This window comes from Mchenga conophoros, linkage group LG8 (assembly GCF_057382185.1).
Source record: "Mchenga conophoros isolate Kocher_MC1m ecotype Shallow Benthic linkage group LG8, M_conophoros_male_GT1.1, whole genome shotgun sequence".
NCBI classification, from domain to species: domain Eukaryota; kingdom Metazoa; phylum Chordata; class Actinopteri; order Cichliformes; family Cichlidae; genus Mchenga; species Mchenga conophoros.
Window position 1 is genome coordinate 18,976,363 of NC_140533.1, and position 11,200 is coordinate 18,987,562.

An 11,200-nucleotide genomic window follows, 5' to 3' on the forward strand; every position below is an offset into this window, starting at 1 on the left:
AGTAGCTACATGAAAGCCAAGACCAACATCTTCCTATCAGAACATTGGTTTGTAACATAATCGACGTCGAACACTTTAATGGTGGATAATAAATGCATACATCCTTTGAATGTGAAAAACTTTCATGAGTTATTTTAGAACATTTATTTTTGAGAAAGTCAGCTTTTTAAAATCTTCAGTGTTTAATACATCTTACACAGCTAAATATTGTTTAAATGTACACTTTTTTTTTTAAATGTGATTACAGTCACAGGAGAAAGACATAAACAACCTATCAGTACAACACCTTGTGCATTAGTAGCTGAACACATAAATACAGATTTTCTGAGTGCACTACTAACTACTTTGGCATCTGTACTAACCTTATCCAGCAGACAAGGTAACACACGTGTATTTGCGTTGAAATTACGTGAAATCAGGAGTTTGTGACTGTCCATTCATATACCGACAAGACAAAAATTCAGCTTGGTCCTTTTTGCAATGAAGAAAAGTTGTTACGGTCGCACTTTCAGTTTGGCAGAGCACATTGCTTCCCCCAGTTTGTTTCTGGCCTTGCATACATACACCCCAGAGTCAGAAAACTTCAAATCAGCCAGAACCAGAGAACAGAGCCCTTCTCCATGATGCTCTATGGTCGCTCTGCGAGATACAGGCACCGGCTTCTCATTGTGAAGCCATTTCACCTCTGGCTGCGGATACCCTAGGATTGGAAAAAATATAAATTTACACCAAAAGAATACAAAACAAGACAAAAAAAAAATCCTCAAATACAGAGAGCAGATTAATTTATTGTTTGTGCTAATGACTTGTGATGACTGAGGTATTTTTCTAATAATTGAGAAATGTACATGTTTAAAAATAAATGACTACATATATTGATTGTAGGCCTACGTTGTTCTTTGTACATATGTTAATCTGTTACTCTACCATTGATAACACATGTCAGCTGAGCAGCTGCTCCTACAGGGAGGGTAACGTCCTTCAGGGCCTGTTGGAAATGAGGCTCAATCTGGAGCTGGTTATCCAGCGACCGGATGGCCTCCTCTGCCTCTTGGCTCCAGCTTGGCTCTACATGAGAGTGCGGATGATGACGATGAATAACATGGAAACAAGGCTTTACTGATCATAAGAGGCTAAACTTGAAGTGACAGTCTGAAACAGCGACTCATCTGTCACATCCATGTAGATCTAGGACATGGGAGGCTATTGTGTGTATGTGTGTCCCTTTATCCGTCTTACCCTCTGAGGAGTTGCCAGCAGAGACTGGGCTGCTGGTGAGGTTAGCCATTCGCTTTAGGGCCAAAACAGCCTTGCCAGTTTTCTAGAAGTTTAAAAGGAAAAATAGAATTGGTTGACCAAACCTTTTGAAAAAATGCATTGAGATTGAGGACTGATAGGAGTACTTAAAAAAATACAAAAATCAAAAAACAAAAAAAAACAGGTACCTTCCACTTGTGCTTGGCCAGAAAATGCCTCATCTTCTCCTTATTGAGGGACTTGGTGGGCCTGCGGTTTAGAGGGGTGAAAGAGGCCATCCAGCTATGGGCAAGCGCCTCGGTACATGACAGCCTGCGTCTAGAGTCGAAGTGGATGGAGATAAAGGAGCAAGTGTATGTGGTTGCTGAAATGTCTGTGATATTAATATTCACAGTTGGTCAGACGGTTTAGTAGTACTTAATTTATTGAACTACAAATGGATGTTTCTGATGGGGAAAGGCAAAGGCATTCAAACCTCCGGTCCTTTTGCAGCAGGGAACTGATAAAGTCTTTAGCTTGGTCAGAGATGTCCTCAAAACTCTCTGGGTCAAACTCGTAGCTGGCAGCAGTGACGAGAGCAAGAGTCTCAGCATCGCTGTTTCCCTGGAAGGGTGATTCTCCACTGAGTCTAGACAAGGATAAACATTATGAAAGCAAATAAGCTTCCACAGAAATTACACATCCTCATTTGAAGCTCCATTACCCAAAAATGGTATTATATTGTTGCACCCCTTCTGCCTGCAGAGCTTCCCTAATTCTTTGAGGCATACATTCACCAAGGTCCCGGAAATATTCCTCAGATTTTGGTCCATATTGACATGACAGCATCACAGAGTTTCTGTAGATTTGTTGGCTGCACATCCGTGATGTAACTTAACTCTTTCAACACAAGGTGCTCTATTGAATTGAGATCTGGTGGCTATGGAGGCCGTTTGAGTACAATGAGCTCATCGTCTTGTTCAAGGAACCAGTTTAAGGTTTATTCAGAGTGTGAAGGATGAACATCTGAAGTAATGGGTAGACTGTGATGTGCAGTTGGTATGAAGGCGCCCTCCACACTATCACAGCACCAGCCTGATGTATTGATACAAGACGGGATGGATCAATACTTTCATGTGGTTTACTATCATATGAATGTTGCAGTAAAAAATAAGATCGCATCAGGCAATGTTTTTCTAATTTTTTGGTGACACTGTGCAAATTGTACCTCAGTTTTTTTGCACTTAGCTGGTAGGAATGGTACTCAGTGTTGTTTTCTGCCACTGTAGCTCATCTGCTTCAAGGCAGATACATTCATATCGTTTTTCCATTCATTCTTGTTAGGGCTCATACCAAGGAAGCAACAGTAGATGGCTCACTGATGCCACTAGACTCAATTGTAGAAGAATGTATAATGGCACCAGGATGCCAGGAACATGTGTACATTGTCCGTTTGAAATAAATTTAACTGACACACTGGTTCACTGCAGTTTTACTTACAAGATGAAGCAGATAACTCCAATGCTCCACATATCAGTTTCCAGGCCCACAGGCTCATAGCCGATAACCTCAGGAGCCACAAACTCCGGCGTGCCATGCATCACCATCAGCGACTTACCCTCCTCTGAAGAAGACAACAAGAGTTTTTCAGAATGTCACTCTCAAACTTATCTTACAATTAGAAGATGACCTGCTCTACCTCCTGAGCTACATCGACAGAGCTGCAGATGATATTTGTTTCTTTTAACTTATTTACAGAAGGCTCTAATCACCTCTAAACAGACCACCCACTCTGGAGCTGCTGCATCTGGAGAAAAACGCTGAAATTTCCCGCATGAATTCGCTCCACATGCCTTGATACCTTTACTGAGTTAAAGTAGCAGCTCGGCAATTATCTATTTAAAGACCTGTAGGGATGTGACATGCATTGTAGATCTCTAGGAATTTAGACACTCCCTGGTGTCATCTTCATGCATGCATGCTGTGTTATTCTTCTTGCGTTTTCAAACTAAAACATGGAAAAGTTCAAGAGGTTGAAAGCGTACGAAGATACATTTATGAGTAGAAAACTCTGTCAGGAATGATGAAAAACCTTTAGCGGTGGCATTCTTTCATCCAAATCGAAACATCTGGTCTGGTCTTTAGCACTATGTGCAATATGTGTAAACAAGGCCTTCCCCTTTTGAACTGTGCACTGATAATGATATACCAACCAGTTATGCAAGTTTTTTTTCTTTTCTGTACCTAGTAGGACATTTCAAAATCTAGTATCAAACTCACCCAGTTCAGTAGCCAGACCAAAGTCGATGATTTTGATGCGGGTACCAGTTGTATCCACACAGACGATGTTCTCTGGTTTGAGGTCCAGATGAATGATATTCTGTTTGTGAACATACTGCATGCCCTCCAGGATCTGCTGCATGTAGCGGGCACTGGTGGGCTCTGTGTGCTCAAAGTTTTCATCCACGATGCGTTCAAAGAGCTCTCCACCTGCGATGCTAGGCAGGCAAATAACCATTCAGGGGCATGCAATGGTATGTGACCATCAAATTTGAACTTCTAATAGATGTAATGCATTTAACCTCTCGTAAAATACCTTCTACCACCACAAATCCCCTAATGATATCTTTAAGTGGAGTGTACCCACTACAATAGAGAGGTTTGCTTTTACTAAACTAAGATGACTTACTACTCCATGACCATGACCATCTCTGAACGACTATCATATGCAGCCAGACACTGCACGAGTTTTGGATGGTGAAGCTTGTTCATTAGTTCAATCTCTTTGCGAGCCGCTTTCCTCTCTTTCATGGTCCGAGCTCTGTAGAACTTCCCCGCACACTCCTGACCCGTCTCTTTTTGGGTTATCCGGTACACCTCACCAAATTTTCCTCTGGAAATGTGAACATTTAAAACAAAAACATTAAGGGAGGGTTCTAATTCCTCACGACTGAAAGTGTTAGATATGGATGCACAGTTAGAGATGCTTACACTCCCAGCTTCTCATGCACATTGTAGTGGTCCCTGACTTTATTTTGGGTGTCAGGGGTCACGATGACATATGACTCAGGCTCCGCTTTCCTTTGCTCTTTTAACACAAATAAAAGAAATGACAAAAAAGACATCTCGCAACCGGTACCACCAAAATACTACTTAGGAAATAAAAACAAAATCAAATTTTGCTAAAAATCATGCAGATATTGTACTCACTGGCAGTTGCCATCTTGACACAACCAGACTCCTGACTCGGTTCACTGATTCCTGCAGAGTTATAAGCCCTGATTCGGAAGCGGTAACGTCCCAGAGGCTCCAGTCCTGACTGGACGTGGTAGGATGTGTTCTTACAACGACTTAATTCAGTCCAGCTCTCAGATTTGTCCGAGCTCTCCTTACAGACCTCCAAGATGTACCCCAAAATTGTCGTGCCGCCGTCGTAGTTGGGGCCAGACCAGGACAGAACCAGGGACTGAGTGGATAGCTGGGAAACAACAGGCTGGGATGCTGGCGGATTGGGTCGGTCTGAGGAGAAATGTAACATTTTCGAGAAATTGCTAATATCCAAAGTCTCTCTGTGGGCATTCGTGTCAGGAATTTATCTCACCTACAACACTGAGGGAGATGGTGTGCTGAGCAGAACCTGCTCTGTTGCGTACAATGACTGTGTAGGAGCCTGCGTCCTTTGGATCAGCATGAAAGATCTGCACACTGCTATGATTTGGCGTGGTCCTGATTGACATCCGCTGTCCTCCGAATATAGCCTGGAGTCAGAGACGGCCAGAAGTGTAAGTTAAGACAAAGGTAAAATTATGGATAAAATGTTAAAAAAAGCCCAACCAGTCTAACATTCTTACCTTATCCCTGTTGTAAATCCAGCAGGAAGCTACAGGGAGAGAGCTGGACTTGAACTCACAGCGCAGTAGGGCCTGCTCAGCTACTCGAACCTCCACCTGCTCTGGTGGGTCTACAAACTCCACAGGAGGTCCTGAAGAAAAGCAGAGCTAGTTTGTGTCCAAGAAAAAAATAATAATAAAGCCTGAGCTAAGTGCTGTTCAATACATAATGTGGTTCCTACCTTTACTGGTTGGTACCTGGTTTTGAAGACTGATTTCTCTAAAATCTGTGGAGATTGAGGAAGTAGATTGGATTCACAGGTGTGCTATCATGTGAGAATTTAAAAAGGAACTAACCAATGGCAGTGAAGCAGTCAAGTTTGGTTGAACTGGAAAACAAGATTTTTTGTATAGTTGTAAATAAGCACATGCCAGAAATGGGATAGACTGCAACAGTTCTTTTACAGCCTGCTTAAAACTGAAATTTAAAAACCAAACACACAACATTTTGTTTGTTTTGTCGGCATGCATGTTTCCTCTTCCCTGCCCTCTATTATCATGAGCATATTTGCTATAAATTTGCATTATTTTCACAGGATTAATAGCATTCATGGCAGGAATAAAAGCAGAACAATTGGGGATTTTAATGCGTGTGTAACATTAAAAAGATTTTAAGGAAGTTAAACGAGTGGTCATCATTGAGCCTACCATTGTCCCTTTCTTCTCTGCTTTGCCTTGCCCCTGCCGAAACTGGGAACAATTCAGCGTTTTCATGTGACACAGCCTTGAATGTGACCTCACTGCGCAGCTCACGGTTGATTGTTCCGGGAATTTCCTTTGTTGCTGTTTCATTGTTAACAGAGTGAATCAGGCTCACTGTAAACAGATCATTTCTATGCTGCTGTGCTGATTATTAGTGGCTTTTCTGGACTTGATGTTACCTTTGACATGTAACAGAGCAGCGCTCGACTGTTGTCCTGCAGGATTCTCAGCTATGCAGGTGTACCTCCCGGCATTTTTAGGTGAGCACCGGGTCAGGCTCAGACATGCAGCACCGTTTTCGAAGTTACTCGAAATGTTACTCGAACGCAGTTTCTCACCTAAACATGAACAAGTATGGTTTTATTACAGTTGTACTGAAATGCTTGAACTAATTATTATATAATTGCTTTAGTTAACAGACCTCATAGTATCATGTTATCTCAAAAAGACCTCTCTGCTTTCAGACTACTGGCTTCCATGTGGGTCTTAGAGTTTCCAAAAGTAGAATGGGAGCCAGAGACACATTTAGGAGACAAACTCCCACTCTACTTTTAAGATTAGACACAAAACTTTCCGTGTTGATAAAACTTACAGTTAGAGCTGGATCAGGTGACTCCAAATTACCCTTTACTTATGCCAAGAGATGGTTTTCTTCTCCACACAATTCACTCCCCACATGTTTATGTACCACTGTCTAACTCTGTCGTTCTTCTATCTGACCATCCCTCTCTGTTTTGGGTGATATTTGAAATAAGTGTTGTATTTTCCTTTCTTAATATTTCTAGCCAGTCTGTAGACTCTTCTTCAGGGCCTAAATCACTTTCACTTTTTATGTCTGCTGGTGTTTTCTTAGATTTTGGGGGGATTTACCAGAAATTCTAGACAAACCACTCTAGTGAAATGCACGGCTGTTACATGAGTCATACAGTACTGCGAAAAAGTGTCAAGCCACCCCTCGTTTCTTTATATTTTGCTTCCAAGAAGCTGGGTTTTTTTTAAATTGTTTTCTAGAGTGATCTTGTGCAATAGTTCTCCAGGCTTCCTGAAGGTCTTTCAAATCTTTTACTTGCTTTTCTGACATGAGACTCATTGCACAACTGAGTCAGTCAAGTCCTTGCACCTGACCATTTTCAAAAGAATAGAAAAGAAGAAATGGCAATTCTACACAACTATCCATCTCATATGAAAAGGATGTTACAAATCAAGTTCTTGGGGGGAAAAAATCCAGCAAAGCCCCGGCACAGGACCGAAGAGGGCATCTCGCCTTTCAAATGATCCACCTAGTGTTCACTAATGTCTCATCAGACATGGTCTCAGTGGAAGTGTGGCTGTCAAGAAGCCAAATTGTGAAGTTACACAAATTACACAAGAAATGGACACAAAATCAAGAAATCTTATCTAGTGATGAATCCAAATTTGAAATGTTTGGTTCAAAGCATGGTCAGTATGTATGGAGATAAGAAGAGAGATACAACTGTGAGTGTCTACAGCATGGTTGAGGCTCTGCTGTGGTTTTAAGCTGCATTTCAGCCAGCAGTGGTGAAAATCCTGTCATAATATGGAATAATGTATGCAGAAATGTACCATCAGATTTTGATCCATCATGCAATATCGTCTAGAAAGCACCTGATTGGTGACAACTTCATTTTTTGGCGTGACAACGATCCCAAACACACTGCCAAGCAAACATGCCCATGATGGCCCACACAGGGCCCCAAGGTTTGCTGTGTGAAAGCATATCTGAATAGAAAACACACAATGGAACACTATTCATCATAGATCATCAGTCTATCAGTCTCCCCAGAGCCTGGACCTCAACATTACTGTAGCATCATCTTAACAGAGAACAGAACAAAAGGCAGCCAACATCCAAAGAAGTCCTTCAGGAAGCCCAGAGAACTATTCCTGAAGACTGCTTAAAGCTATAACAAGAATGCTGTGTTAAAGAATAAAAGTGAAAACTTTCCCCTTACATACTGTATACTGTATGTTTGCATGTTTCACTAAATCACTGCACCTATTTCGAGGGGTGGCTCAATACTTTCCACAGAACAGCAGTATATAAAGGATTTCTGTCAATAATTATCAATCAGCAATCAATTCAAAAGGCTGATCATGCTGTATTTTGTGCGTTTCCAATGTTTGTACCAAAGTTGTATAAGAATACAATAAATTCCTGCATTCCAGATTACAGTAAATAACTGTAATTTATATAGTAGATTACTGTAAAAGTTACAATAACCTGGACTTGAATAAAGTACAACATCTCCTACATGTAATCAGTCACTTACCATTGTATAGCCAGGAAATGCTCATCGGTTGGCTCCCTGTGATAACACCTCTATATATAACACCTCGTTGTCCTGTTCACTGGTACCATCCTGTTTCAAAGCAGCAACCATCGTTCCCATCCCAAAACAGTCAAATGTCACATGTCTGAACGATTTCAGACCTGTGGCACTCACCCCCATTCCCGCCAAATGCCTGGAGAGACTGGTCATTAAACACATCAGAGCTGCTTTTCCACCATCCCTGGACTCGCACCAGTTTGCATACAGGGAGAACCGGTCAACCGAGGATGCGATCGCCACAGTGCTGCACACATTACTGAAGCACTTGGAACACAGGAACACCTATGCACGGCTCCTCTTTGTAGACTACAGCTCGGCTTTTAATACCATCCGGCCATACAAACTCCGTCCCAAACTCCACCAACTGGGACTTAACTCCTCTCTGTGCAACTGGATTGTGGACTTCCTCACTAACCGTAGACAGAGTGTCAGAGTGGGTAAGAACACCTCTTCCACCCTTGTGGTCAACACCGGTGCCCCTCAGGGGTGTGTTCTGAGCCCTCTGCTATACACTCTCTTCACCCATGACTGTATTTCCTCCTGCGCGTCCAATCTCATTGTTAAGTTTGCAGATGACACTACAGTGCTCGGACTTATATCCAACAATGATGAGACAAACTATAGGACAGAGGTGCAACAACTAGAGTCATGGTGCCACGACAATAACTTGGTCTTAAACACCAAAAAGACCAAGGAGATCATTGTAGATTTCCGGAAGAGGGGTCATAACAACCATCTGCCTCTCTTCATTGGCAGTGAGGCGGTGGAGAGGGTGAGCAGTTTTAAATTCTTGGGGGTAACTGTGACCGAGGACCTGTCCTGGGGCAACCATATCACCTCAGTTGTACGGAAGGCCCAACAGCGCCTCTACTACCTGAGGAGACTGCGGAGCGCACACATTCCCAGATCTCTGATGTTGAACTTCTACAACTGTGCCATCAGCAGCGTTCTGACGTATGGATTTCTAGTGTGGTTCCCCAGCTGCACCAAGGCCGATCAGCAAGCACTCCAGCGGGTGGTGAAAGAAGCTGGCAGAATTATTGGAACAAGTCTGCCAGAGATCAGTAATATCTTCCCCACTCGCTGTCTGAGGAGGGTGCACAGTATCCTGCGGGACCAACATCACCCTGCGCGCCACCTTTTCCATCTGCTGCCCTCAGGGAGAAGGTACAGGTCTATACAGGCCAGAACATCCAGACTGGCCAACAGCCTGTATCCACAGGCTGTGAGGCTCCTGAACTCTCTGCCCCCCTCTCACGGACAATAACCATATCCAACTTCTTAATAGCAATGAACTGGTCTGCATTGGTGCATCATATCTTTATTCTCTTCCCCCTCCTGCCCCCCCCCCCCTCTTTCTTAAATAGATAACTATCATATCTGATATCATATCTCACAGTACAATAATATTGAATGGGTTGCATTGTTGTATTTTGTCATGTTTCTCAGGTCTTTGTCTGAATTTCTACGAACATTATTGCTAAGGATTGTCTTATTGCATTGGAGTCACACTGGGTTAAATATGTACACTTGGGTTTTAAGGGGTATTTATTATTTTCTTCTTTTTTTTTGGGTTGTATGGAAGCCCCAAACGCAATTTCATTGTTCTTGACAATGACAATAAATAAATAAATACTAAATACTAAATACCTTTAAAGGCAGCATCACTTCCTGCACAGACAGTACAGTCTCTGAGTGGCTCTTCAAAGCGAGGTGCTTCCAAACTCTGAACTTGTGCCTGTTTGGCATCTTTACAAAGAAAAAGGTGAAAGACAAAGGGTTTAGTTTTCACATATTTTTGCTTGTCACTGACCCAATCAGAACAGAGCATCTTATCAAACCCTAAATCACTGCCTCATGTTTTGTGTGTGTGTGTGTGTGTGTGTTGCCAAAAATGTATTTGAAGATCACTATCTTCCACTGAGTCTCAGTTCATCTGCTGTTTGAGTAATAAACACAAGTTACAGCTGTGAGCGGTGGGGAATTTGATGTCGTGTTTTTTTTTAAAATGTGTGTTTGCAGTTGTTTATTTTGGTGTTGGAATGTCCAGCAGAGTGGGAAATGGGTGGCTGCCAGTGGATGGAGGACTGCCATCAGACTGTGTACATTAGGGGGATGAGGGGAGGGGGTGGCGGGCTGTCTATACAGTTTACAAAGTAGAGCTTCTTCTTGTCCTTTGCAGCGCTCTGTGACGGTTTTAGTTAAAACACAGACAAAAGGGGTGCACCCGGTGAGACATGTTCTATTTTTTAGTTCAAATGCACTAAAGTTAACATTTCACATCTTTTTCAAGGCCTTACCTGATGCAGATGAAAATCTCAGTTTGTTGTTTCCCACCAACTTCCTCTTAATGTTACCCAGTCCATTCTCTTTCTGTTGGTTCGGTTGAGGCTTGAGGGCAAATCGTAAGGTGGACACAAAAGTCTTTGGTGCCTTCCCATCTTGGTCCATCTTTGATTTCAGATGATAGCAAGTCAGCAGCTGTAGATCAGGCACTCATCTAGGCCTCCTGTTCTTCTCTTAGTTGCGTTTAGGCTCGCTCCATCTAGAATCCTTGTGTGAATCTGATGTGTTGCATGCTCACCCTGTCTGCATTCGCACGTCCTTTGAGATGCAAACAGGAGGAGCCACTGCTTTCCTCTGAAATCACTGCCTCCCCCTCTGCCCCAAAGTTCACAGGAAAAAGGTCAGTTTTATCAGACGGATAATTAGAAGCACACATGTCCAGCCCCCACTGACCCTCTGCTCCGAGAACAGAAGGAAAGACAGAAACACATGTGACAGAAAACAAAGGAGGCACTAAGAGAGGTTAGGAAATGTGTGGGAGGAAGAAAACACTCAAGCTGAAGAGAAAAAGAACGCAATAAGGTGAGGATTAAAAGCAACACAAACCAAAGGAGAGTAAAAAAACACTTACCTGCATGAATATAAATAGTATTTCTTCTCAAACCATGAGTATAGTTCCCACAATCAACTTCCTTGAGCCATTTTACTCTCTTATATTTCCCCGCGGAGCCACAC

At 42.6% G+C, this 11,200-nt stretch overlaps 1 protein-coding gene across 2 annotated transcripts; it reads right to left on the reverse strand.

Annotated features, from left to right (window-relative positions):
• Positions 1-81: 81 nt before the first annotated feature.
• LOC146568602 (myosin light chain kinase, smooth muscle-like) lies at positions 82-11,200 on the reverse strand. Of its 2 annotated transcripts, XM_085284719.1 has the most exons (18): positions 11,097-11,200; positions 10,480-10,840; positions 9,830-9,928; positions 6,008-6,166; positions 5,775-5,909; positions 5,309-5,353; positions 5,088-5,218; positions 4,838-4,994; positions 4,447-4,755; positions 4,228-4,324; positions 3,926-4,129; positions 3,517-3,734; positions 2,737-2,860; positions 1,733-1,885; positions 1,446-1,575; positions 1,240-1,321; positions 928-1,068; positions 82-700 (listed from the first exon to the last, which is right to left on the reverse strand). In XM_085284719.1, the coding sequence occupies exons 2-18, from the start codon at positions 10,628-10,630 to the stop codon at positions 495-497; spliced, it is 2,541 nt and encodes an 846-aa protein (XP_085140845.1). In that variant the 5' UTR covers positions 10,631-10,840; positions 11,097-11,200; the 3' UTR covers positions 82-494. The 2 variants fall into 2 exon arrangements, with proteins under 2 accessions (XP_085140845.1, XP_085140846.1); XM_085284720.1 differs by lacking the exons at positions 5,775-5,909; positions 6,008-6,166 and having other exon boundaries at positions 85-700; positions 11,097-11,197.

Bases quoted from the DNA above. Each gene is read 5' to 3' on its own strand.
- LOC146568602 (XM_085284719.1), bottom strand. From the start codon at position 10,630: ATGGACCAAGATGGGAAGGCACCAAAGACTTTTGTGTCCACCTTACGA. The intron at 5,354-5,774 runs GTAGGCTCAATG...CAATCTCCACAG, and splicing joins CAGAGAAGAAAGGGACAATG to ATTTTAGAGAAATCAGTCTT. The intron at 701-927 runs GTAGAGTAACAG...TTCCAATCCTAG, and splicing joins GCTGACATGTGTTATCAATG to GGTATCCGCAGCCAGAGGTG.